Below are 26,014 nucleotides of genomic sequence, written 5' to 3'. Positions count from 1 at the left end.
ATCAGCCACTTCGCCAAAACCAGTATATTCCTGCTGTGGCAAATTGCATAGAGCAGAATAAACATTCCAGGAAGTTCTAATTACCGTCATGATGAACTTTATGTGACCACATTTCTGATTCAAATGCATCTGCCTTCACATTCCAGTGCTCTGAATTCTGTCTCATGACGGTATGTACACAGACAGCAAAGACATCACATTGCAGCAATCTGCTGGAAGAAAATGAAACAAATTATTTCGTCTCTTACTGCAAAACACACTCCTTGGACTTCTTATAGTGGTTTTCTGAACTCTTCCCACCTTGTTACCAGCTGTGCTAAAGTGAGCGGGTGCCAGAATTGGACATGGAGTGCTCATTTAATGCTTTGTTCAGTAGTAAGGATCCTGTTCTTCCTTGATGCCTTTTTGGCACATGCACTCATTTTCAAGGCTGCATCCAAGATCTCAGTGAGGGTGGGTGGCCTGGCTGGAGAAAAGAGTTGCATCCTCAAACCCCACTCCTGTTCTCATTTCTCTTTGCTTGAGCACTTTGAGAGCAGCACAAGCTGTTCCACTGGGGCTGAGGAAGCAGGGAGGGGAAGATGGAGAAGTGACATTTGTTGCACAGAAGAACGTGCTTGGGCTCTGTAGTTAGACTAAGAGCACCTGAGAGCTGCTTTTCTGAATTCAGCTGTGAGAGGATTATTCCACGCAGCTCTGGAGAGGTTGAAAGAGACTCTTCTGCTGAATGGAGACTTTGATTCTCTCTGTCCTGCCATTCTGCTCCTCTAGGTAAACTCTAGCTTTGCCTATAGCTACTCTGGCTGAACTTGTCCCTGTAGAGTAAGTTTTAACAGTCAATTGTTATTAAATTCTTTAATAAAGACATTAGAACAATGGATAAAAGTATAATTTCGGGAATATAACCTAGATGTTTATTTTAAATGTCATCAAGTTTCTAAGGGTAAAGAATAGCAGAGGACTAAGAAATATATTATGACTCCAAAAGTTGTGAAGCCTGAATAAAAAAATACAAGTCAATGGTTATTTTGAGCTGGGAAGGATATTAAAAAGTGGAGATCCTACGACCTACACCAAAACTGGGGTTAATTTAATCTCTTTGTTACTCATCTGGAAAGCAAGCATACAGTAGCAGAGACAACATAACTGGGAATTATGTGATTATTTAGAAAAGCCATGACTTAAAAAAAAACCCAACAGCAAACAAGACAAAACAAAAGCCTAAAAGAAGGGACGGAAAAAGATGGCAGCTGAAATTTAGTGTAGGCAAGCGTGAGGTAATGTGTACTAAAGAGAACAATTTGAACTACTCACATACACTTGATGGTTTGCAAAATCACTCAAGAAAAAGATCTAGGCGTTACTGCAGACAGCTTAATGGAAACTTCTACTCAGGGCACAGTAGTGGTCAAAAAAAGCAAACAAAATGTCAGGCTATATTAAAGATGGATGGAAGAATAATACTGGAAAGAACAACAATACCACCAAATATGTCGACAAAGTATTCTTCATCTTAAGATCAGGGTATTTTGCTTTCTTTATGTGAAAAGAAATGGGAATCACAGGGAAAAAGAAATTAAATGGTATTTAGGGGCATTGATAAACAAAGTGAAAGATATTTAAAGGGTATCAGAATGATGACATCCTTCAAATTAAGGGGTTTTTTTCTAAACAGCTTCTCTGTTCCTCAGCTGTTGAGTTTGCAGATAGGGTTAGCAGGAGGGTATCTGTCCCTTTGTCATGTCTACTGAGACAAGTGACAATCAGACTGTGGATGATCTCCTTTTGAGCATGAGGCCTGAATGTAATTTCTGTGCTGCTCTAGAGAAAAATGGAAAGGCTCAGTTCCTCACAGAACCTCCCTGCTCTCCCAAGCCCAGTCTGCAGAGCCCAATCCAGTGCTAGGTCTTATCCAGCTTAGGCTCAGCTGATGCCTATACCCAGCACCTTGTGTTCAGCCTTTACCCACTTGCTCAATCCAGCCTAGCACCCAACCTGAATTCTTTCCTCCTTTAATCCCTTCCCTCTCCTCAACCCCTGCACTTATGTTCCCAAAGAACCCTCTGCTGCTTCCACAGTCTCACACCAGTTACCCCCCTGTTCCCCACGTGGCTCTTTAGCCCACTTTCCCCTCCTGCAGGCACATTCCCAGCTTTCTTCCCTCAGTGTGTGCTGTCAGGATTATCAGCACAGTTGGAGCCCCAGGAATTCCCTGCCCTGCAGTACCTACAGGTTCTTCCCAGGCTTTGCAGGCCCCCAACAGAAGCCCACGATGCTGTTAACGTTATCAATTACTGTTCAGAGTAAACATGGAAAAATAACATCAGAGGTTAATTTACAGCAGATGAACACCCCCTTCCACCCCCCCACACACCACCCACCTTGGGGCTTTATCGTGCCTCAGTGCTTAAACTGCTTAGATATTAATTAAGGCAGGAGGTTTCTCTCCTAATTGCTTGACATGCCAGGTTGAAAGCTGGCCTGGGGATTAAGGACAATGATACACCTCTGTGGTTCTTAGGGTAGAGTGCCTGCTATAAATAGATGCCAGAATTGTAAATTTAACATTGTTTAGTCTGAGGATAAGTGAGGAAAATGGGAAACTCATTTGCTCAGCAGTAGCAGGGTGTGGAGTGTTGTTTTCTGCCGAGGATTATTTTTATTTTTATTACTAAACTCTTGAGAGCCTAGAGATGTCACAAGGTCCTTTTGCTGTTCTGGGCCGTGAAATCAGGAGAGGAAAATATGAACTTATGCAGTTTTATATAACTTACAAATATGTTGAGCATTTTCTCTGACAGTGAAGGCAGTCAGAAAATTTAACTGTTTCCTTTGTGAATTTTATTTTGTTTTTCTGGAAGTTTGATCTGTTTCAGAGCAGGGGCAGGACATTTTCCTACATAAGCAAAATAATGTCTAATTACAATAAAAGGGGGAGGAAGAAAGAAAAACTGAAGTTGTGCTGTGAAATGGCATTATTACCTCTCTAACAGGAAGCATATGGAATAGTAGCATGCACATAGGTCTGAGAGCCAAGAATAAATCACTGCTAGTCTAGACATGCTGATTCCAGCTGTGGTCCTGAAACAAGCTGTTAGGGCTAGAAGCTGATTAAGTCTAGTGTCCATCTGGAGAGGAGGATGAATGAAGGCAGAGGAACTGTCCCATCAGAGCTGTTGGGAGAACAAGGGTTACCTGTTGTAATCCCCTCTGTCTAACAGTGACTGGACCCACAGGCAGTATCAGAGATCAGGGTGGTGCATCCTATGGAATGGTGCCTTATCACACAGCCCCATGCCCTGCACTACAGAAAAAGAAGCAGAGGAAATGTCTTCATTTAATCCTGTTTTCCACTTCTTAGTGTGGGCCTCATTTATTGTTCCGCTCGTGCTTTCCCCACTGTGGTTATAATTAATGTGGTTAACTAATATTTATAAGCACCCAGAAGTTGGAAAGCCTATGTATTATCTAGATAGATAATCACCTCACAAAAGGACCTAAATAAATGTTGATCTAATTCCAGAGAGCAAGACACTACCCTCACAAAAATACCTCCTCTCTCGTCCTGCCTCCACTCAGAACAATGACTCCATCTCAATTGATCTCATATGAATAAATTACACTTGCACCTCCTTTACTATTACCTTATTTTCACCCAGCAAAAGGATCCTAGTTCGTCTGTTTGCTGTAGCCTGAATTCTGCCATCCTCAGACAAAGCTCTTCCCTCCACTACACAGACTTTATTCACCAAAGGAAAACCTCCTAAAGCCCTTACAGACCTTATGAAAGACGTTTTCACTCACTTGGGTTAAATGAGCACTGTGTGTTTTCTTTCTTCCTTTTTTTTTTTTCCTGGGGGTGGTGTAAAAAGTAATAAATGAATCATTTCAACTTTGGGCGAGAAGTTTAGGTGTTGTATTTGTACCATGCAACTACATAAACACAGAAGGAGCCAGTTAACCAATGAATTGCAGGAATGAGAAGCAATGAGATGATCTAAAACGTTTTAACACATTTTCCATATATTAGTGCTTGGACTAGTTGTGTTTTGCTTTCTTACAACAGACACAAGTCAGTAAAAGTCCAAAAGGAAAGTCTGAGGTTTTATATTTCTGTTTGTGGTACAGGAAAAGGGTTACGATCTCAGTGGTTGATTCAGTGAAATAACATCTCTTTTATACACATCTGCCTAGCAAGTAGGGCGGTAGTTGGAAATACCCAATCTAAAGCACTAAAGATTTGCTGGCAAATAGCGAGGCATTTTCTGCAGAGGAAAAGTTGTTATATTGAGTAGTCACTTTGAATGCTTAGGAATTACAGTCAAACATCCAAACACTGTGGAGTTACACCGCATTTATTATTTTCTCAAGTATTTAGCACACTGGGAATGGACTCTCCTGCGTATTTCAAATCCAAGAAGAAATGATAATAGCAGATTTAAATAAGAAGATACTTGGCAATGGTAAGTGATATTTTTATAGCAAATTATTTGGGCATCATGCAGTCAGCTCTTATTACATGTCAGTATGTATTATTTTCAACTGCTTTAATTTCAGAATTTGAAAGAGAAGAATAAGCAGATAAGAGGTATTTCACAAATTATGTTTTTGTCTGTCTATACAGTGTTATCACTGCTTTGTTTTTAAATTATCTGAGAAATTTGAAGAAAATTATTATTGTTCAATGATCAGCATTATTAATTAAACAGAGATGCTCTACATGGAAGTACCTTAATTTAGGACCCTTCTAGTTTGCTGTAAAATATTTCTCCTATTTCTCTTGATGTGTATAAAAGCCTGCAGAGTGGACCAGAGACTTTTGTGAGTTCACAGCTTTCTTCAGTTTTGAAGGCCTCTGGATACCTGCAATATTATAAGAGGCAGAAAAGAAACAAAATCACAGATCAAATGATTTGTTACTTAGAAACATTTTAAATCTACAAAGTATCTCAACTAAATTTCATAAATAAGGTTAACTAATTTCAAAAACCGATGGAAAGGAGAGGATATAGGGTTTAAATAGATTTATTTTAGCTTTTGCTAAGCCCATTTTTTTCCCAGAATTTTCTCTAACCTTTCTACTCATTTCCACCGTGCTGTGTAGCTGAAGGCTACATTCTTTGAATATTTTATTTTTCTTTAAAGAAGCAATACAGAAAAAATGTATTCCTCGATGAGAACTAGAAAGGGGCAGTATCTAATAATCTGAAAACACATATTCAAACTATTTTAAAATTACTACAGTTCCAGAGCATAGATCCAAGCAAGACACTCAAAAGCAGTATTTACTCAAATCTCTGTATGAACTAGCCTATACAGGAAATCAGTAAATTGCTCCTGAGTCTCAGTCTCAAAGGGGATACGTATTTGTTTAGTCATGCATTATAAATAACATCTGTAGACTTGAAACCTTGCCAGCATTATTAATACAGTGTTCACTTAATAGTGCCCTTTATCATGTGCCTCATTAGTAACTGATTCAAACAGGATGAGCCCACAGAAAAAGGTGCAGGCTGGTGTAGCACACGGATATTGATGCTGTGCTCTCCATACTGCCAGGGCAGGCTGGTTTGGTGGAGCTGGTGTGCCCTGAGCTGGGCACACAGCTCCTGCTGAGCAGAGCCTTGGGACACACAGTCACTGCAGGGGCTTTGGAGCAGCCCCTGCTGCTCCTCTGCAGGGGGATTGCTCCCAGCGTGGAGGTGGGGACAAAACACTCCCCTGCTCCCCCGCTGTACCAGCCTGTGCCAGGGATGACATAAATCTGTGGGGCTGTCAAATTGCCTCGCTTTGTGCTGCAGGACTGACCTGACAGGCTCCTCATCGCTTCTGCAGCTCCTTGCTGTCAGAGAACACTGGGGATGTGATCTGCTGCTTTATTTGCCTCCTGCTGTTACACCATTTCTGCTCCCTGTGTTCCAGCGTGGCACATACTGCACCCTGTCAGATAGCTTCCATGCCCCATCATATGGAGTAAGCTTTGTACGCAATAGATTCTGCTTAAGAGGAGATGGGTTGCTGTAGGATAGCATTACTTGACACCAGCAAATTCTTGTTGTGTTCTAAGACCAGTTGTTAATTATTTTGTCCATTGTCCCATTAAAAAAACCAAGCAACAAACATTTAATTTTCTTCCAGTACTTTTCATCAGAGAAATTCTCACCCCACACACCCAAGAAAGAAGGTGACCACAAGGCCATAAACCTCTTTCTTTGATGAGGACAAGGATTCAGAGGGAGGGAAAGCAAACCTTGGGTCAAACCAGCAAGTTGTCATCAGAGCTGGAAGGAGATCTCCAGACTCAATTAGAGTGTTCAGTCAAAAATGAGCTGGGGCAGATTTTCACTGCTTTATAGTGCATTAGATGTGGTTGGTAAGGTTCAGTTATGGGTAGTTTACTTCTTTGCCCAAGATTAATACAAAGCCTAAACTGATATTGTCAAAGTCTTATCATTTTCCTGATACCAATTTTATACATCTAGGGTCCTTTCTTTTAGCCAGAAATAAGAAAAAAAACCCCTCAACTTACGCAACTCCCAAATGTCTGGGTATTCCTGAATGTTTGAGTTGATCCTTTAAAGATTCAGTCCGTGAATAAAAAGACAAAAATTTATAATCAGTTTAAAAGGTGTTGAAATAAAAAGGAAAGAACCAGAAAAAGAAAATCCTGGGTAATATTGCTGGTCATATTTTCATCTTGGAACACGGTTTTGGACAATTACTTGGGAGTTAAATCCCAGAAGAGCTGCTTCTTTTGGGAAATCCAAACTGAGACAAAGGAGATAGCATTAGTTCTTGTGGAAATCATTATTTGGTATTCTCTGGATCAAAAATGAGCATACATAAGAAAAGGACACTGGAAAATTTGACTTCCCTGAGCACATCTCTGCTGCGGGGTCAGGGTCATTCAGTGGCCGAGCACACCAAGCCTGTGTAGTAGATGGCATTGTGTGAGTGTCAGCACACTGTTTCACACCAGCTTTCTGTGTGGATCCAGAGAGCCTTTCCAGAGTCTGTTCACAAGTCAGCCCCATTTCTGGAGGCAGAAAGTCTGTTCCACAACCCAGTTTATAGCTGCTCTTCCATGACTCCTCTCACTCCATGGTCCTCCTACTGATATTCATAAAAAGTGCAGGGGAAGGGATCATAGGCTTTTACTGGGCCATAAAAGCAATAGTCAAGCTCTTTTGGGCCAGCACAGGGAGAAAGGCAAATGAGGACACAGTGATGTTTAAAAGACATGGTAACTAAGCAGTGTAACACTCTGAGTGTATAGCAAGTTTCCAAGATCAGTGTAATGATGTCTTTACATTCAGATTTGGTGCTTATTTTAAGAGATAAGCTTTAGCTGGAGCAGGAGTTATTTTCAGCAGTGCAGGAATTACAGGTTAACATTTTCTGTTCGACAGGTTAATTATACTAGCTAATTAGAACAACTTCTTCTGGGCTTGAAAACTGATTCTGCAGAAAAAGCAAAACCCAAGATCAGGAATCCTCAGCTGAGATCTCTCAGCCACTAGCTCTAAACTATTTAACATTAGATGCTGCTCTGGAAGTGTAGGCTGCTTTCAAAATGTGGAAGAAAAGTAATCTCCCACAGACACTAAATCCTGACTGTTTGGGATCCTACAGCTGACCCCAGCACCATTTATCCCACCTATGACCAAGGTATCATCAGATCTCATGAAGCGCCAGAAGCATTGTGTTTTGTGCCTTACCAGGGACCTTTTATGTGACAGATCATACTGTTTCCCTCATGGGAAACCTGTAAAATAACCTCATTTTTCTGTCAACAATAATGCTGGTGGAGTGACGTGTGGTGTGCACTGCCACTAAAGTCAGAGTTAAAAGCTACAGTATTGCCAAAGAACAAGAGAGCTGCCATCGGAATTTTATACTGTTATCTTCAACACCACAAACAAAAACTGTCTGCTCAGCTTCATTCTGATTGTCACAGCCTTAGAGATAAGGTGCAGCAGCAGAAATGTGAAGAGCCCTCAAGACTTTTCTAATGCAGCCTTAAGAAGCAGCCTGTGTTAAGTAGCTTTGCCTCTGCCAAGCTCCAGGAATGACAAATACTAAGAAATAGCTACTGCTTAAACCTTGTGCCTGAAATGACAATGGTACAAATGTGGTAAAGTCATTTTATTCAGACACAGATATCCAAGAGAAGAGGTTGCTTAATTCATCACCAATCCCTGACAACGCTACCTGGAAAAAACCAAGAAACAAACGAAAAAGCCCAAACTAAACCATAACAACACCCTAAAACACTCAGCAATACCTTCTCCCCTTCAAAAAAAATCCCACAAACAACTCAACCCAAACCAACAAACCCAGCAACTCAGACAGGACCACACAGGTTATCTGTGAAATGCTAAAGTATAACAAGCCCCTGACTCTGTTGAGCCTGAGATCAGGCTGCTGTAGCAAGTGATGCCCAGACCAGAGTGTGAAATACAGAGCAAATTCTGCCACTGTTTCTCAGGTGGACTGAGTACATTCACCTTTTCAGTACTTCCATCCATTCACATCTAGCTGTTTAAGGAGTAAAGAAGGTAGTAGCAACAAATATGACAGAATCCAACATGGATTCACAATAAAAGGTTAAAAAAAAGGCAGGTCTAAATACACCTTTTAACTGAACTCATGAAAAATATAGACAAAATTTTCATATCCTTTTTGCAGGTAGAATAAATTCAGTTTTCTTTTGCCCTTTATGTTTTTTTCCCTTATAAATCATAGTTTTTGCTATTGATAATTCTCCTTTCATTCAACCTAAAGGGCCCTTTATGTCTGCCTACAGTTTAGGGAACTATAAATTAGAGGGAATACTGAGTCAGATGAAAAAGGAGCATTATGTGACTGGAAATGTGGAAAGAAGAGGTAAAGTCATAACTTTTAAAAATATTTGTTTAAATTTGACTGACACCATACAGGAGAGCTCACATAATGCTTTTACTACTCTGGTGCTGCATTAAGTTATAAACTGTGCATTAGTCAGTGGTTTTAAAAAAAAATGGGCCTTTCCTTCAGTACCAGATATTTAGCAACTTCATAGCTGACATAAATATTTAGTGTTTCTCGAAGGCCAACATAATGTCATACGCGTAGTCTATATACACACCATAAAAATATTAAAATAACAATACAGCCCACAGCACTTAGTTGAAAGGGTACCAGTCTTGCCTTGCCTCATGCACCCCAGCATGGCTACAGCCAACACCCTCTACACTCACAGTGCTGCACTTTTTCAATCACACACTCTCAGCACAATCACTTACGTAAATCACATGGGCTACTTTTTCTGTAAACAAAGCATTGTATGCATAAAGTAACATATTCTTCATGGAGTTCCAGGGTATGCTCCCAAGATGAGGTAAAAATACTTTTTATGGGTGTACACTTAGTGTTAGACCCTCTTGCATGGAACTATGTAAGCAGTATTTTACTGCTCATCTCTGGGGCACTGCAACAAGAAAGGTTCGTAATCACAGAGTGGGAGTGCAAGTCATGAAACACAAATGTTTCTGGCAAGACAAGGTCTAGGAACTTTTATTAATTCACAGGATAGCAATTCACATGAAAACAGTCTAGGAGGTTGCAGAGCTGGAGGATACCATCATGAAATAGTCAGGTAATAAAGTTCACAAAAGGAAGTGAATTTTTTCAAAAAGGATCTGAAGCAAAAGGAGGAGTTCCAACCATATGTAAGCAGCGTGAAGCTGGAAGGAGGGGCAGAAGTAAAAAAGATAAAAGTCTGTAGAAGATAGAATATGACATCAGTACAAAGATCAATGAGAAAAGGATTCCATGGAGATGTGAAGATCAGAATATTTTTCCTAGTACAAGAACTGAACAAATCTTAGAGGCAACAAATTTAAAACAATTACAAGGAAGTACATTTATATGTAACACATGAAACTCATTGCCTGTGGATACTCTTGAAATCAAAAGCTTAATGGGAGCCAGAAATGGATAAATTACAGTTCTACTACACAGGATTCATTTCATGTGTACAAGAAAAAAAAAAAATCTTTGTGCCGCCTGGCAAAAGTTAGGTACCAAGTAACAAAAGGAATTAGAAAGAGATTCACCTAATTTGACACAATGCAATACTTATCTATGATGGGGCTGTAACTTCTGGTAAAACAAGACTGTCGTATCATAGCATGATATGTCCAAGAATTTTGGAATAGTATACAAAAACCTCTGAGTGCCAGTCCACTCTACCAACAAGGTACTCAGGAACTCTTCCTGAAAGCAAACTCTATCTTTTTTTTTTTTTTTTTTTTTTAACAAGTTAATCCCTTTGAAACAATTGCCATCAGTTATTTCTGGAGAAGGATACTGGATTAGCTGGGCTTTCAGAGTGACTCAGCATGCTGTGTTGCTGTGTTCTCATGGATGGAAGGGCAGTGTGAACGTCATGAAACCCAAGACAGAGATGACTACTCCAGCCTGCCTTAGCAGCAATGAGGGGATGGATTGTCCTGTGCAACATAACTGTAGTCTGGAATATGACAAATGTGAAAACTGTGACTGTGTTTAAGGCAAAAGTCATTGATCAGTCTGCTGAATAATGTAAAGACAGGACAAAACTTGAACACTCCAAACTATTGGCTTTCTTTCATGTTAACACAAGCAGTATTTGCAGTTGGGTGGAGACCAGGACTGAGGCTGTTCCATCATTACTTAGATCTGCTTTGCCCAGTACTAATGTCCTGTTTAAATTTATATGTTCCTTTTTGGAAAAGGTTATCACCAGTAGCAACAGGCAAAATATTTGGTACTGAATAGTCTGCATATTTGTCCTCTAGAATCCAAACCTGAGTATATGGAAAACAATTTGGAGAAAAGAGGGATCGACTCCTGTATCTGCTATGGTTCCAGACACATCCTGATTTTAGCCATGCAAGAGAGAAGAATTGCCATAAGTATTAAATCCAGTGGCTCCTCTCTTTCCTTTACCCACTGCCAATAGACACTAACTCCAGACATCAGCAACTTACTCCCATTTTATGGTAACTATCCCATGGCAGGAGCATCACTCTGTCTGTGAACTGCATTGTTTGACTTTCATTCTGGAGCAGGAGCTGCTGCACCCTCTTGGGGTGAAATCTCTGACTGAAATCAAAGACAAAACAGCTAACTTCAAAGTGCCCATGATATCTGCTGCCTTCTTGTTCCACAGATTCATTATGCTTTAGATTTTAAGTATTTCCTTTTATTTGTTTGAACACTCTTTATTTTTACCACATTCTTTTCCTGTCCCTCACATGAGAAGGAAGTAAAGAAACCACACTGATTTACCTCATATTTCCTATTATCTCATAAACTTTTATCAATGCAGTTCCTTTCTGCAGAGGAGAGTCCACATAATTTCAATCTTTTAATACAAAATTCCAGCCTCTGATCAGTGTTCAATGCCTTTTTCCTGCTACACTACCTTTGAGCTAAGTAATGAAGATTGACCACAGTATCCAATTTCAAAGCATACCATTAGTGCAACAAGGCAGGCACAGTAGAAGTTCTCTCTCTCTCTCCTTTTCCTTATGGCTTCTAAAAACCTGCTTTTCTGTTCACCACTGGGCACTGAACAATTACTGTACAGAGAAGATGGAAAAAACTGCAAAAGGTTAGAGTAAAGCAACATGAAAAAACAGCCCCTCCTTGTGATATTTATGTTTCTGCTGCTGGCCCTGGCAGAAGTCCAGACTTGGAATGAACAAAACTCCCAGTGGCTTAGGGATGACATTATTCAGTCCATAGTCAGGAAATGCAAAAGCATGTGACAATGGGAAGAAATAAAGCAAGCTTTCCAATGCTTTGGAGCTTCCAGCTCAATCAGCTTGGATCAGAACTCAGGGACTGCTGAGATTTTGTGTGAATGAGTTCTCTATTGCTAAACAAAAACATGTGTGTGTTGTAGTGAAAGACAGTGAAGTGGTAAACAGTATGTGGCTTTGCTTCCTTGTTGATATTTCGTTTTTACAGTGCTAGCACCACATATAAAACCTCATTTTATGTACAAGGCCACTGCCTTTTCTCTTCAAATACAGGGACAAACTCTTCCCCAAAATAAAAAGTCAGCTCCCTATTTCTCGTCCTTTCCAGGAAAGCTACCTCGTAACTGTTGATCACTACTCAGCACCAAGTCTTGGTTCTTCTGAAAGAGTTGGGTAATGTTCCACATCATTTGTTAACCAGTGAGTCATGTAAAAACTGTGTCCTTTAGAGAAGATTTCCTTTGGGGAACTAATATCCCAAAAACTTAGATGTTAGGAAAATAACATCAAATTGTCTTGATGAACATTTAAAATACAGAATGCCCACAACTGTGTTGTCAAGGACAGAGTTTTCCAGGGCTCCTGTAGACACGGTACAGGGCAGAGTTCATCTTCCCTTTTTGTCCCAGGATGGGAATCATTCTCATGGAACAGATGTTTGTCCTTACAGTCTGTGTTTTACCTAGAAGTCATAGGACCACTAAGCATGAGACCCTACCTGCGCAATATTTTAAACCTATTTTATAATTCCTCTCCCTCTTTTGCAAGGTTAGTGACAGAGCAATAAGACCAGGACCTTTAAGACACAGAACACAGAGGGCAGCAGCTGTTTAAGCACTCTCATGTTGACCATTTCCATGACCAGACAGGGCCAGGTTTATGCTTACATTTTCCTGAAAAGCACAAGATTTATGGTTTATGAGAACACTCTAAAGAGGCCTGATTATTTCAATAAACTAATATTAACTGTTTCAGATACAATTTTTTCTTTTATGGAGGTTTTTTTTTTTTTTAATTTACAAACTCCCTATGAATCTTGTCACAAATTTATTGAGAGCAAGCAGTTTTCTGCAGCAAGATTGTTTTTCGCCTGTCTGAGCACAACTGAGGGTCGACAGGTGGGGACTGACATGATCTGTGTGATAAACAACAATTTTCTGACTCCTTGATCGGGTGGGATCACAAAGTTGCAGCCTAGCCCATAAAAGGGAAAGTATTTAAGAACTTGTAGGTTGATTGTGTTCATGGTGAACAATACAGGGGTCTGGCATTCAAGAATGGCACCTAATATGTTTTGCTCCCAGAATGGAATTTGTGAAACTCCTCCTAGCTTAATATTAAAATATCTGCTGAAAAATACAAGGAACATGCCTGCCATCTCAGCCTCCAACAGAAAACCTTCACTGGATTACACAGACTCTGCTGTTGCCCCAAGTCCCCTCAGGTAGGTCTAACATGCCCAAACCCCATCAATCCTAGGACCAGAGAGTGATGGGTAAAAACAAATGACACAAACTCCTTAAATGGTCCTGCCATCTCTGGGTAGCTGGGAGCCTGCTGGAAACAGTTTCCCCAATACTGCATCCCATTGCTTTTGTTTATCTAGCCTTGCTGACATTTTCCTCAATTAGGAGACAATAGCTCCGTTCCAATGTACTGAGCAGAATTACTGAAACTGAGTCACGTGGCACCAGGAGAGTGTGTTTTCAATTATTCACTGTCTTTTTTGCCAGGCCTATGAAGAGGAACAGCCTTCTGCAGGAGTCAGGTTTGTCTGCCTCGCTGTTGTAAGTTCCTCCTTTTGAATTTTTATTTTACAATTAGGGGGTTTTTTTTGTTATTATTTTTTAATTCAACTCTCTGAGAGTTTCTTACTCTTTATTAGAAAGCTTCCAAATCTTTAGCTTTTCCTACTGTGTGGAAACCCTAGACATCTGCAGTAGTTCAGTGCTAATAGTACTGCTCAGTAATGAATCTGAGTAAGATCACAAGATCTAGATTAAATTAGGATGCAAAATCTAGATTAAAAGAGGATGCTGCTAGCACTCGGTAATGTAAAACTCACCTTGTTCTTGCTAGTAAAGTTCTGTCTTTCCTACTGTCTGGTTAACAGCAGAGCATTTGCATTCAATCTGGGAACTACACCAAATTATTTGTATCTTGTAAATGCTTGGTTTAATATCCAACCAAAAATTTGAACCAAATGGCCACAGCTCAGATCATGTATTTTGTTTGCAGAAGACAGAGTGAGTTTGGGCTTTTTAGATTTAAAGCTGGAAAAATAAAGCTTGGGGAAAAAAAATGAAACAGAGAAGGAACATTTGGTTTGCATTACAAACCACAGACAGGCGATCTGGAGGTATAAGAATGGCAAAAAAAAATGACAAGCAGTGAGTGCACTGGAGAAAAAGATGAATGGTTTGGAGAATTGACTTAGAAGTAATTGTCCATGCCATCAATATCTCTAATTAAATTTGGTGGAAGATGGCAATGAATCATAGAGCTTCTCTGGCCCTGGTGATATTGTATGCTGCATAAAATAACATTTCTGGATATTTTTATTGGAAAACTTATAGACTATGTTTTTGGTACCTCCTATATTTCTGTCACTTATGCAACCCTGAATCGGCAGCTCTGGAAAGAATGTTGCCTTAGTTAGGACTTGTGATCTAATACTTATAGCAAGAGCAAGTATTTAACTGGAAGTTTTCAGGTCTACTGGGTTTATTTTCACATCAGCCACTGGCTCACTGTGGGATTAGGTAAGTCATTCAGGGTTAAACTTGCTCTTTGAGTGGATGGAACTCTCATGGGGGTGGGGGAGGAGGAAACAGCTGAGGAAACTCTTTGCAGCAGGGCAAAGAGATCTCTCTGCATAAGGTGAAACTCCTCAGGAGCATTACAGGGGGATGGGGAAGAAGAATGCACTTAGACCAGTGTTCCCTTCACTGTTTCAACAGATGCTCCTATGTGTCCCTGCATCCCAGATGTTTAGCAGAGCCAGAGAGGCACCTCTTGGAGATTTAATACTGGTGGCAGTTCTCCCTTCTTAAGCTCAACAGCTTCAGGCAGAGCAAGAAAGGACTTCATTCTAGCATGCCAGTCTCCAGAGAGCTGCATTTTGACCATTAAGCTATCAAGTCCTCTGCTTATCCAAATGCTAAATAGCTCTTTTTAAATTCTTCCTCTTCGAGAAAAGTAAGAGTGTGGTTAATGTTTGTACAACACTGAAATCCTTGAATGAAAAGTGTCCTTTCTTTTAGTTTCCCCACACAGGCAGGATTGTTTGGGTCTGGATGTGTAACTGGGGTTCATTTGTGACATTGCTGTTACCAGTGTCTAATAGCGATTGCCAGGAGCACTGATCCCTATTGCAGAGTTTCAAGTGATGCACACTCCACTCACTTCCAGCCCTGTTGCTTCCTACCCAGGTGCTGAGAGTAGAGACTTGCAGAAATTCCCCTCACCTCAGACATCTTTTCTTTTTCAACTCCCCATTCTGGTCTGATGGGCCAGATTGCATTTTTACCTTCATTTAGACATACAGGAAACACAACATCATAGGCTTTAGCAAGATGAATTTCCTAATACAGCAGAGATGCTAACAGGGATTTCCAAATTCAAAACCTGCAATTTAGTTCACGGATATGATGGTAGCCTAAAACTTTAGGCTTACCAAAACACTAAAAAGGGCATCTTTTAAAAGACACAAACAAGATCTCCAGACCTTACATTGGTGTGCTCTGTGTCACAGGGAGGGAGAGTGGCTGTGCTGCTGGGCAGTTCTCCATCACACCAATCTCGTCATTCATCAGAGAGGCTACTCTAAAAGAAGAAAACAGTAGAATGTTCTGTGAATTGAAGGGACTGGAGAATATGCAAGCTCAGGTTGACTCTGAAAGCTTCCCTCATGCCAATGGCAGGGAGGCTGGGAGCCCAGTGACTTCCACTGCCCTGTTCCAGTCCAGGGGGGTCAGACTCTCCCACAGGAGCAGAGAGGATCCCAAAGACACACAGAGAGGGGCAGAAAGCACACCAGCTTTGAAGAACTTGACGTATACTCCTATACACCCACAGAATCTTTGATTTATGCAATACTTAAGTTTAAATTCCTATTTTCTCCAGAATGGCAACATACAGCATCAGTTAGGTTCTGTGAGGAGAATAGGAAAGTTTGTGTAGTAAATATGATGATAAAACAAAGGTGAGAGAGTCAAAGTAATTAATTTCAATTAATTAATTAATTAAGATGTCCTGGTGTTGAATTTTCAGCACTGACACCTACTTACCACAGCATTTCTAGAAAGCTTTTTCTGAGAGAAAAAGAATTTTACAGAACTCCCATTTGTTATCTTAAAATGCTCATTATGTTACTCATTTTATAAAACCTCCAACCTTTGCTACATTTTGATTATTTATCTTTTTTTCCAATTTATCTTAATTTTATATGCTGAATCATGTGCTGAAACAAACCATTTCTGTAATAGGACACTTTTTGATTGATGTACTGGAGCTGTATTCCTTTGCAGAGTTCAATCCCTAATCAGATATTCACATCTTAAGTGCTTCACTGGATCTCTCTGTTACTCTTAAATGCACAGCCTTAAGTGAGTTCTGGTTTGCAAAGGTTGAAATTTTATGGCAGCCTGACATTCCTTACTCTCTCAAGGCTAAGATCTACTTTTGCTAAACCACTTACAACTCAGATGTGCCAGGCAGAGAACTTAGTGTCGACAATTTGATTAATCTGCTTTGAATTATAGTGGTTTCATGAATCAAACTTCAGAAGGAGCTTCTTCTTTCCAAATAGTATTAGGCAGATAGAATAATGCTTTTAAAGTATCTTCCTTTTCAGTTTGGGATTTCAACATGCAAATTCAGCAGATGCCCAAAGCAAGCAGACAATGGAAGCATCACAAACATTTATTAAAAGCACTCCACTCTGCTTGGGTAACATGGCAAGAGAATGAAAAGGTGAAGGAGAATCTAGTAGAGCTCTGCACAGAAGCAGAATTAGCAAGTCATGAGATATCACGTGGCTGTTCTCAGACTGAAAGGCTCTGTTGATTCGATTTATTCATTAGGGCTTTCCAGTAGCGTAGGTTATTAAGTGGGAGAAAGTGGGGTATATTACAACTTACTTTTATATTTCCTTTCCTGGAGGATATTTAGCACAAGAGAAGCAGAGAAAATTATTGAAAGTATCATGCCACATAAATGGGAGAATGACAGGAAAAAGAGCAGTGGCTCTCTGAAGATGGATCAAAAGAACCATGCTGGGAACAGGAAGTCAAGAAAGTTTCGCTCCATTTCAAGATCACTTATACTCTGCAACGCCAAAACCAGCGATGACGGCTCAAGTCCCGACGAGAAATGCCCCGATTCCTTTGAGATCTCTACCAGCTGGGGCCAAGAGGATTTTGACTGCTGTCCCAGAACACAGCTGCCATGGACATCAGAGACAGAAGACAGCCCACCTGATCCTCCACGTGTGGTCACCAGCATTCTCCAGTCCAAATCTGCAGCAAATGAGAACTGCAACAACACCAGAAGAAAGTTCCTCACCAAGGTAGGCAACTTGTGCTGTGTATTGTAATGTTCCCCACTGCAGTAATTTCTAAATGGATTAATTAATATTTCTCAGGAACTGAGGGCTCTACTTGGCTTTTTCAGAGCCTATGAGCCTGCAGTGTTCCCGCTCTGCATAAAAAGCATGAAAATATATTGGCTTCCCTGCCGTGCTGTTGCACCCTGCTGATGGACAATCTGCTGGAATCAGTGCCTCTAGGCCACTCAGTGCTCAGACAAGCACAGCTTGTTCTATCTGCAGTAGAGTCTTCAGCTCAAAATACAAACCTGTCACTGTAGCAAAGTGCACTGGTAGTGTGGTACCATGATATCTCACACACCACGCAAGCATGAATTGTATCAATACTGTGTAAGGCACAGGAGATTCAGTAGGCAGATGCTCTTTCCCTCTGATCCAGGAAGAAGGTAGTGGTGGCTCTAAAACCACCAGAGATGTCACGTTTCCTAGACATGCAAGAAGTCCAAGAGCCTCATATTACGATATTATTCTTTAATATATTCTTTAATCAGCTATGTGAACCCTAAGAATCTGAACAACTTTTCAGTCTGAGCAATATGTTTTAGATGCCTTTAGAAAGCACTTTCTGTAGGATATCCTAATTTTTCCACTTTCTCTCTACCTGCTCTCTCTCTGCTGCGGTGTGTAAAAGGGACCTCACTGCAAGTGTCCTCCTGGCAGCTCCTTTATTACATGCCTTTTATCTGTGCAAATAGGTGCTTACGTGAAAGAACTGATTCTTTCACCTAAATTGTATTTCTTGTATATTCTATTTTATTTTATATAAAATAAAATATATATTGGCTAAAATTAGACCTCTATGTCTAAACACACAGTGGCACAAGTGCTACTAAAAATCAGAATCCACCTTACTCTTGATAATGACCACGGCATGCCCAGCATTGCAAAGACTGCAGCGGGATGGATGCAAGGTGTGCGAACCCTTGGCAAAGTCCCAGCAGGAAGACCAAAACCAAACCAGCTTGCTATTGCATTCTGACAGAAAACAAGACCCAAGTCCCAAAACACACTCAGTCTCCTGCAAAACCATACAAGTCCTTTTTGGAAGCAGTCCAAATGCACCCTGCTGATGTCTCTCTCTGAGTGAAGAAGGAGCTGGCCTCTGTGCACTCCCCCATCTCCTCTTTTAAAAAGTTGAAGCACTTAGGTGTGTGTCAGCTGCCACAGTCTATTTGCTTGCTCATCTCCTAAGTGTGCAGAGCTCCAACAACTGTTGTGATCCATATCCACGTGCAACTGCTCAGGATCTTGCTGCAGATTGTAAGTTTAGATCATTTGCTTTTATAGCTGGCAAGCAGCTAAAATAGGGATCTGGGGAACAGAGTCAGTCCCTCAATGCCTTTGCACATATAAAATAGACCTGCTAAGGGTATAAATCCATTCTCAGGCTGAAGCATGAGTGTCACTGAAGAACATGTGTCAGATGGATGCTGCCATAAATTAGTCAGCAGCTCAGTCCCTCACAGCAGCATTTGGGTTGCTTAGTGCTGCTGTAGACTATGGGTACCATTAAATTCCCACTCCAGAGCTCTCAATGCAATCTAAACCTCTTCAAATGCTACTTGCTAATCTTCCATACCTTTCAGAGTCATGGATCAATGAGTGATTCTAAACAGCCTTATCTTGGCATGCTAAGTAGGATGAACATTGGTAGCAGCCACACCAACCCTGTCCTGTGCTGCTGCTGCTGAGGCTTTCCCCCTGTAGTATGAAAGCAGTGATCTCTACCTTCCATACAGCACAAGCCTGTCAGAACAATCTTTCTGTGCCATATGTCTTACAAAGCTTAAGCTTAAGACGTCTCTCACTGAGAAGTCGAACAAGTATTTTTTCATGTTCCAGTGTAATTCTCTCTCAGTCTAAATGTGACACTTCAGAAATTCATGATGTGTGACTCAGAGCTGAAGAATCCTCATCTTTGTTCAAGGAAATTGATTCCATTCTTTCTGTGGTGTTCTTGAGGATATTCCACTTTTCTTCTGCGTTCCAGCACCTCCAGCCCTAAGCATGACTCTGAAGGTGTTAATAATTTCCACAGAACTGAACAACTTAATATTTGATGTCACAAGGAAGGAGAGAAGAATGCCTAAAAGTGCTGCATGATTTAATGCTCCCTGTGCATTTCTTCTCCAGAGTAAGGGGGAACCTGTAACATCAGTATTCAAAATGCAAGATCCTTTTTTCTGTTCAAAACCTTAAACTACTTCTCTGAGCCATACTCTACTGACTGCATGGGATTCACCATAAGCAGTAAACCATTAGCAAATCAAACAGGGTTTCAGGACAAGATAACAGAGATTTTTTTTTTTTCCTTCTCCAATATTCTGTCAGCAATGAGAGCAGATGAACAGTTTTTTAATTCATTTGGTTTCCGTGATCCACTATTCACTTATACTGACTATTGCTTGCTGTGTCTAGAGGCCCGGGGTTACCTTGGTGTCATTTGTTCAGACACTTTCCGAGATGAGGTGTGCTTGGTCTGGTATGCTGGACTGCCAGCTGGTCCATGTATAAACAAGCAGGTCTCCTTTTTAGTCTGCTTCTCACAAAATCAGCAATTTTCACATGGCCTGAAAGGAAAAGAAACCAAAGAAATGGTAAGCAGTATCTGATACCATGAGCACGGGCACAGCAAACCCTGTGGAAGGTGCCTTTGCCTGCTCAGACTGAAATCACTCCAGTTGTTGGGGAACTGGGCAGGAATAGACGATACCAACTCCTTCAGAGAGCAGCAGGCTCTGCTGAGTGCGAGAGCTGCTTCTAGAAGCACTTCTACTCCTTCAAGAAGCATTCCCTCTTCCCTGCACCCCCAGCACACTGGGAAGCACTGAGAGCTACCAGTGGGGCTGGCAGCAGGGTTGGAATAGCATCTAGAATAAACCAGAATACAAAAGGGCTAACTTTTGATGAAATAAATATGGGAGCCAAGCTGACCTGACTGCATGGCTCTGCTTGGTTCTAGAAACTTCTGCACCCTTGCTTCCTTTGGTCCCTGACCCTCTGCTTGAAGGAGGGAAAAGGCAAAAGGTAATTTTTCTCCTTTGGTCATCAGCAGAATGTAATTTTCTTAACTTGCCTCCATGCAAACGCCAGTTAGCTGGCCCTGTGATACCAGGACAAGTGCTATGGCAACAGACTGTAATGTCTCAAACACAAGCCCACGGGCAGGATGGAAAAACAAAGCCAAGAGAGGAGACTGCATTTATTTAGATATTTATGTGTTCTCCTCAGTTTTCACACTTGTCTCTTTCTGTCTTCCCAGCCTTCTTGCTTTTGCTGTACAACAGTCAGGTCACGCTCAGACCAAGCTGGGGAAGGGGCTGTTCCATGAACACAGCGTGTGCTGCAAAATGCAGGCCAGGCAGAGGCTCCCAGGGAAACACAGCAAAGGGCAGATGATGGGTGGAAAGGTCCTTCTGTAACATCTGATGTGTCTAGGGCAAAACTTGGTCCCATGTCCTGCTCCTTGCATCATCCTTGCTTTCCAGCTTCTGCCATTTTACTGGTTTCAAAGGGAATATGCTGCTGGGAAAATGAATTACATCTACTATAAATATTTTTTAAAAGACCAAGGCATTGGGCTTGGGTACGTCAGAACCAGTGGAGGGAGTTTATGCCAGAGACACTCTGGCTCTTTCTCTGTTAGAACTGATGCAGAAAAAAATTCCTTCTTGAAGAAAATCCCCAAAGACTGTACTCTCTTGGAAATCCCAGCCATTTCAAAGTCATAAACCTAGAAAAGCTAAATATTTAAATACATTATTGTACTGCTGTTAGATATATTTCTTTTTGTTTTATTATTTTTTCCTTTTTTTTCAAACCAGCAGTCAATTAGCTCATTGTCATGCACTTGGTTAACTGAGTCCAAGACCTTACTTGAACTAGCCTTGTATAACATTTCAGTTCAGACAATCTAACTACTGTGTCTTACTTCAAGAGTGCACAAAAGTTTTTCAGTTTTCCACAGATGCCATGGTTACCCTTAATTCTAAACAACATCTGGAATTAGATGTTTTGAGACAGGACTCTGGGCTAGAAATGTCTAATGAAAGCACGAAGGAAAAAGAAATCTTTTAAATGGCAGATAAAAAACATCCTCAGAAGCTTTGCATTTTGAATGAAAAAAAGGGGGAACAGGAAGAGAGAGTTGTCCTGGATGTGCAAATTACTTTTCCAGAATTAAACACAGAAAAGTTAATCTATTCTCACCTGTGGAAAATTCAAGAAGGCTCTTAAACTCCTTTAATTTTTATCTTTCAGCCAAGCAGACTCAGTTTAAATACAAATTTTGCTTTGAGTGGAACTTACAATGCAGAAAAAAGTTTCCCCAGAGTGTTGAATGCTGGGAGACAAAGCAGAGAGTTAATTCACTGGCAGCTAATACATGTTTAAATATTTGTTCTAATAATGAAGAGATGAGGCTGACCTAGAATCCACCTGCCCCCACACCAAACCTGCCAGCCTTCCTTTAGCAGATTTTCAGTTCTCACTATGTTCAGACCTATGAATCACCTTTCAAAACAAGCAGTACACTTTAAAAAGGAGAAGGATACAAAAATAAATACTGTCTTTACTCTTGGAACCATCAGCAGTATTTCTATGCATAAAATAATCAGAGAGACAGGAAAAAAGATATTAAAGAACTAAACCCAAAGCAAATTGACTGCTGGCACATGAATTGGTCAAACATTTATTTTTCTGAAGTACAGCTTTTATTAATTTTCTGTCATGTTGCAATAACTTGGATATGACTATAATGATCTATATCCAGGACCCAAAAAATACAGATGTTGACAACATACAGATATTTGCCACATGTCTGTAGCCCAATAAAAACTTTTTTTTTTTGTTTTTTTTTTGTTTTGTTTTTTGTTTTAGTAATTCACCTAAATGAGTTGCAGCAATGATTGAGACACAGAGCTAATTTGACATGTAGCCCAACTGGGTAAGATGACTACATACATAAACAAAAATTGTTCCCAAGATTTTTCTGCAGTGTGCAAGGGATTTAACCTCTACTTTCCTAATGACTAAGTGCATGCAACTTACTGTTCTTGGAAAAATCTTCGTATCAGTTTTGATTTGGTGACATTTCACATGTATGTCCCAATACAAGCCAGAATTTCCAGCCTGGCACGTGTCCCATTGTAGAAAATACAGCACCTTCCCCAAAGGACTTATGTGGTGCTGAGATGCAAAACCTCAGAGCCAACCCCCCTGCGCTCGGTGACGTCCTGCGGAACTGGGCAGAGACACTTCACTTTTGGACAATTAATTATGAAAATATTTATAAACACAAACACTGTAGCTATGTACTGTGAACAAGCTGTAGGAAGGCATAAGTGTGACTGCTTTTAACAGAGGTGAGTTGGGGACAGTCTGAAAAGGCCCATGAAAATCAAGAGAATGAAGTGTGGGGAGCAGCTGTGCAAAGTTACGTGCGTGTGTCTGACAGGTATCTGTGAGAGGATACGTGTATCTTCCAAGGGAGCATTATACAAGAGTATTCCCTAAGAAGGGAAGCTGGCAAGCCCAAACTTGGATTTTGACTAGAGGAGAAAGAAAGGAAATGACTCCTTTAAACACTAAGTTTTTAATACCATTATTCTTTCGCAACAGCCCCGATCCACAAGCAGCTGACATCTCAGAAGTACTCAGCCAAATGGCAGAATAATTTCCTACCTTTAATAGCTGTCTTACATTTCTCATGTTTTAAAACAAGCACACCAGCTTATTGAAAACCCTGTGAGTTTTAATGGATGTTTCACATATGCAGAATGTGACCTGTAATTTCATAATCATACCTGAAATAAAGGACAGTGCAAACAGAAAAGGGAATTCTCATTTTTTGCTACTCAAGATCTCAAATTTTAAGGCATCAGAATATTAATCTTTGTCACCATGCTGAAGACTTCAAAGCACTGCCGTAAGATTAAAAAAAAAAAAATAGAACATAATGTAATCCTGATTTCAAGTAAGTATTTCCCAAGATATTTACCTCGGGTGAAAAGTAAATATTAAAGCTCCAAAACTAATATTAGAGTTCAAGCAAACTGGTTTAAGATAGAATTCAGTCCATGCTTATATCCTTACCAACATATTACTCACTAGAAGCACTCTTCACGAACAAAAAAGGCTTCGTAAAATTCAGACACTCCCCATTAAAGGCAGACAATCTGGAATGTAAGCAAACCCACAGAGTTAATGGGTCAGTCAATACAAGCATAGCCCTTATCCATTACCTACTGAATTCAGCCTGCAGTGAGCCCAGGGCTCCAAGTTAAATATTTCATTCATTCACAGCCTCAGATTTACTCTGGCAGGTTTCAGAATGGGAGCCAGGCTTCGGCAGCCAGCCTAAAAGATAATGACCTTTATTGGCATTGCTGTAAATTTGCAGCTTGTGTTTGCTGTCAGTCAGGTGTGATGTGATCCCTATTGATTTGGGGTGAAGGAGCATAATGATTCTCATCCTCAGGGCTGGATGACCTCTGCCTAGGGCAGAAATGAAGCCCTACTGATGGTGAAAGTGGCTACACAGCTTTCCTTGTGCTCTCAGAGGACTACAGATTACTGGAAATAGTTTATGCCACTTTGACCAGGGGCCCTGGGAGCAGTACAGACAGTGTACCACTGTTATATTTTGTGGCCTGTCCTAACATATGAAATTTGCCTCCCCTTCAGAAATCTATACCTCAGTCATACAAATCTCTTGGGAACAAGCCTGGATCCAGGATACACTGAGAGCCCTCTTCACTTTGTGGAGTATGGAGAGGCTGGCGAGGGCAGAGGAGGTGGGTTCAGATGGGAGCAGAATGAGAGAATACTTGAATCAGGAGAAATAATAAGCAAATGGAAAAGAAATTGTGTGCTAACTTTCCAGCTTTCATCACCTCTTTAGAATTTTCAGGTGTTCATGCATTTGTGCCACAGGAGTGTATTTCCTAGTCAAAGATGATGTGCTTCATATGCTTTGTTGCTACGTTCTTTGCTTTCTTTATATGTCTCGAAACACTACTTCTCCTTCTGTATGGCCCTGTGTTAATGATTCCTAACTGCATTCAAGATATGCTTACAATTAGTCCTCCAGATGCAACGCAGACTACAGCAACTGCAACCAGTCTGGAGTGGACAAAGAATTTTCCACTGCTGCAGAACTCTCTGGTGCCCTGCCCCCACTTAACAAGTCAGCAGCAGGGGTGGAGCTTCTAGTGTTTTGTACACACTTATTTTCCATTCAGACCACTTCTGTCTTCCAGAGCGTTTAATTTTCTGGCATGTGTTTATTTTCCTCCCTGTCTTTTCTTACAATAGCTAGCATAGGCAAAGTTTACCCAGTTACTATGAAAAGTCTATTATCTGTTCTCTTCCCCTCATGAAAAGGGACACTATATTTTAATTCTTCCCTTTTGTAGCCAGAAGCCACTGAAGTCCTAAGGAAAATAACTTCTGTAAAACACTGACTCTATAATATCGTTGTTCTTTCTCAAATGGACATTGTTAAAGGCTCCTGTTCTCCTTGGAGGCAACCTGGTTCTAAGAACAAGAACACTTTCCGTATTTCTTAAAAAGGCTCAGAATAAGTGTAAGTAACTTTCAACAGCTTTAGTACATTTTCTCTCATGCAACCTTTCATGTTCTGGATCAGGACAGCTGCATCTGCAGGCTGTGTACAACATCAGGGAACAGCAGCTCGGGAATCAAGCTCTCTAGGAGTCCAAGATGTGCATCTTTCTGGAAAGGGTTCACAGGCAGCCACGTGCCTGCTGAAGGCTCAGCAAACAGGTACAGTACATGTGGAGTTAGCAAGTTCTTACAGAGACATTTGCTCGCTCATATTTTGCACGACCAGCTTTCTGTGCCAAAGCCTTGAAGCTCAGCTCCAGAGAAAAAAGTGATGTCTGGGAATCATTTCTTACACTGCTTCCAGTTCCAGACACAGGTCAAGATTCTAGAAAAGTAAAGCTGTGCCCCTCAGGGATCGAATGCTGTTCAATTACACTAAGAAATAAACCCTGGAAGAAGGAGAGAGTGTACATAACATCAGGTTTTCAAACAGTGATGCCCTGTTAAAGGGCAGTGTAGGATGGCACCAGCCCACAAGGCCGCTGGAAAGCAATGTGAGCCAAGGTTCCTGACAGGGACTAAATGTAGTCTTTGATCAATTTGCAAATGCAGGATGGTGAGAGAGGAGGAATATCTTGTCAGGATGCTAGCTGTGTGTGGAAAGGCGGCCAGTGAACACCAGGACTGAGCAGAAGAGAGCAGCAACAGGAAAAACTCCTAGCAGGGGATGGGGCGTATCACACATCAAGGCATCTGATGGCAGCCCAGGTCAGGGCAAAGGAAGAATTGCAGCTGACTCCTCAGCTAGTGAGACAGGCAGCACATGGATACGGCTGTATTATTCCTTGTGAAGTAATATGCAAACGTTTCTTTTTTATCTGTAAGGGATGGTTGTCTGAGCCCAAGGGATGAACTGCTAACGCTCAATGCACAATCACTGAAAGACCTGTCCAGAAAGGAGGCTGAATCTCTCATTCCCCCAGTGACAAGGCTGGTGAACATCATGATGGCTAACAAAGTAAGCATGAGCAACTGTGGGGTGATTGGACAT

At 40.9% G+C, this 26,014-nt stretch overlaps 1 protein-coding gene across 8 annotated transcripts in view; it reads left to right on the top strand.

The window, feature by feature from the left end:
• The first annotated feature begins 4,236 nt into the window (after positions 1-4,236).
• Positions 4,237-26,014, top strand: part of IL16 (interleukin 16) — a 38,150-nt gene continuing 16,372 nt past the window's right edge. For 3 of the 8 annotated variants that reach the window (XM_010391089.4, XM_019280939.3, XM_019280938.3), the window contains exons 1-5: positions 4,238-4,463; positions 13,523-13,576; positions 16,953-17,358; positions 25,046-25,182; positions 25,849-25,981. In XM_010391089.4, coding sequence (XP_010389391.2) covers positions 13,527-13,576; positions 16,953-17,358; positions 25,046-25,182; positions 25,849-25,981 — 726 coding nt within the window. In that variant the 5' untranslated portion in view covers positions 4,238-4,463; positions 13,523-13,526. Of the gene's footprint in view, positions 4,464-13,522; positions 13,577-14,165; positions 14,988-16,952; positions 17,359-25,045; positions 25,183-25,848; positions 25,982-26,014 lie in introns of those variants that run through there. The other 5 variants (XM_010391088.4, XM_010391087.4, XM_019280940.3 and 2 more) reach the window with 4 other exon arrangements.

This window comes from Corvus cornix, chromosome 10 (genome assembly GCF_000738735.6).
Source record: "Corvus cornix cornix isolate S_Up_H32 chromosome 10, ASM73873v5, whole genome shotgun sequence".
Taxonomy (NCBI): Eukaryota; Metazoa; Chordata; class Aves; order Passeriformes; family Corvidae; genus Corvus; species Corvus cornix.
This window is presented reverse-complemented; position numbering and strand designations above follow the sequence as displayed.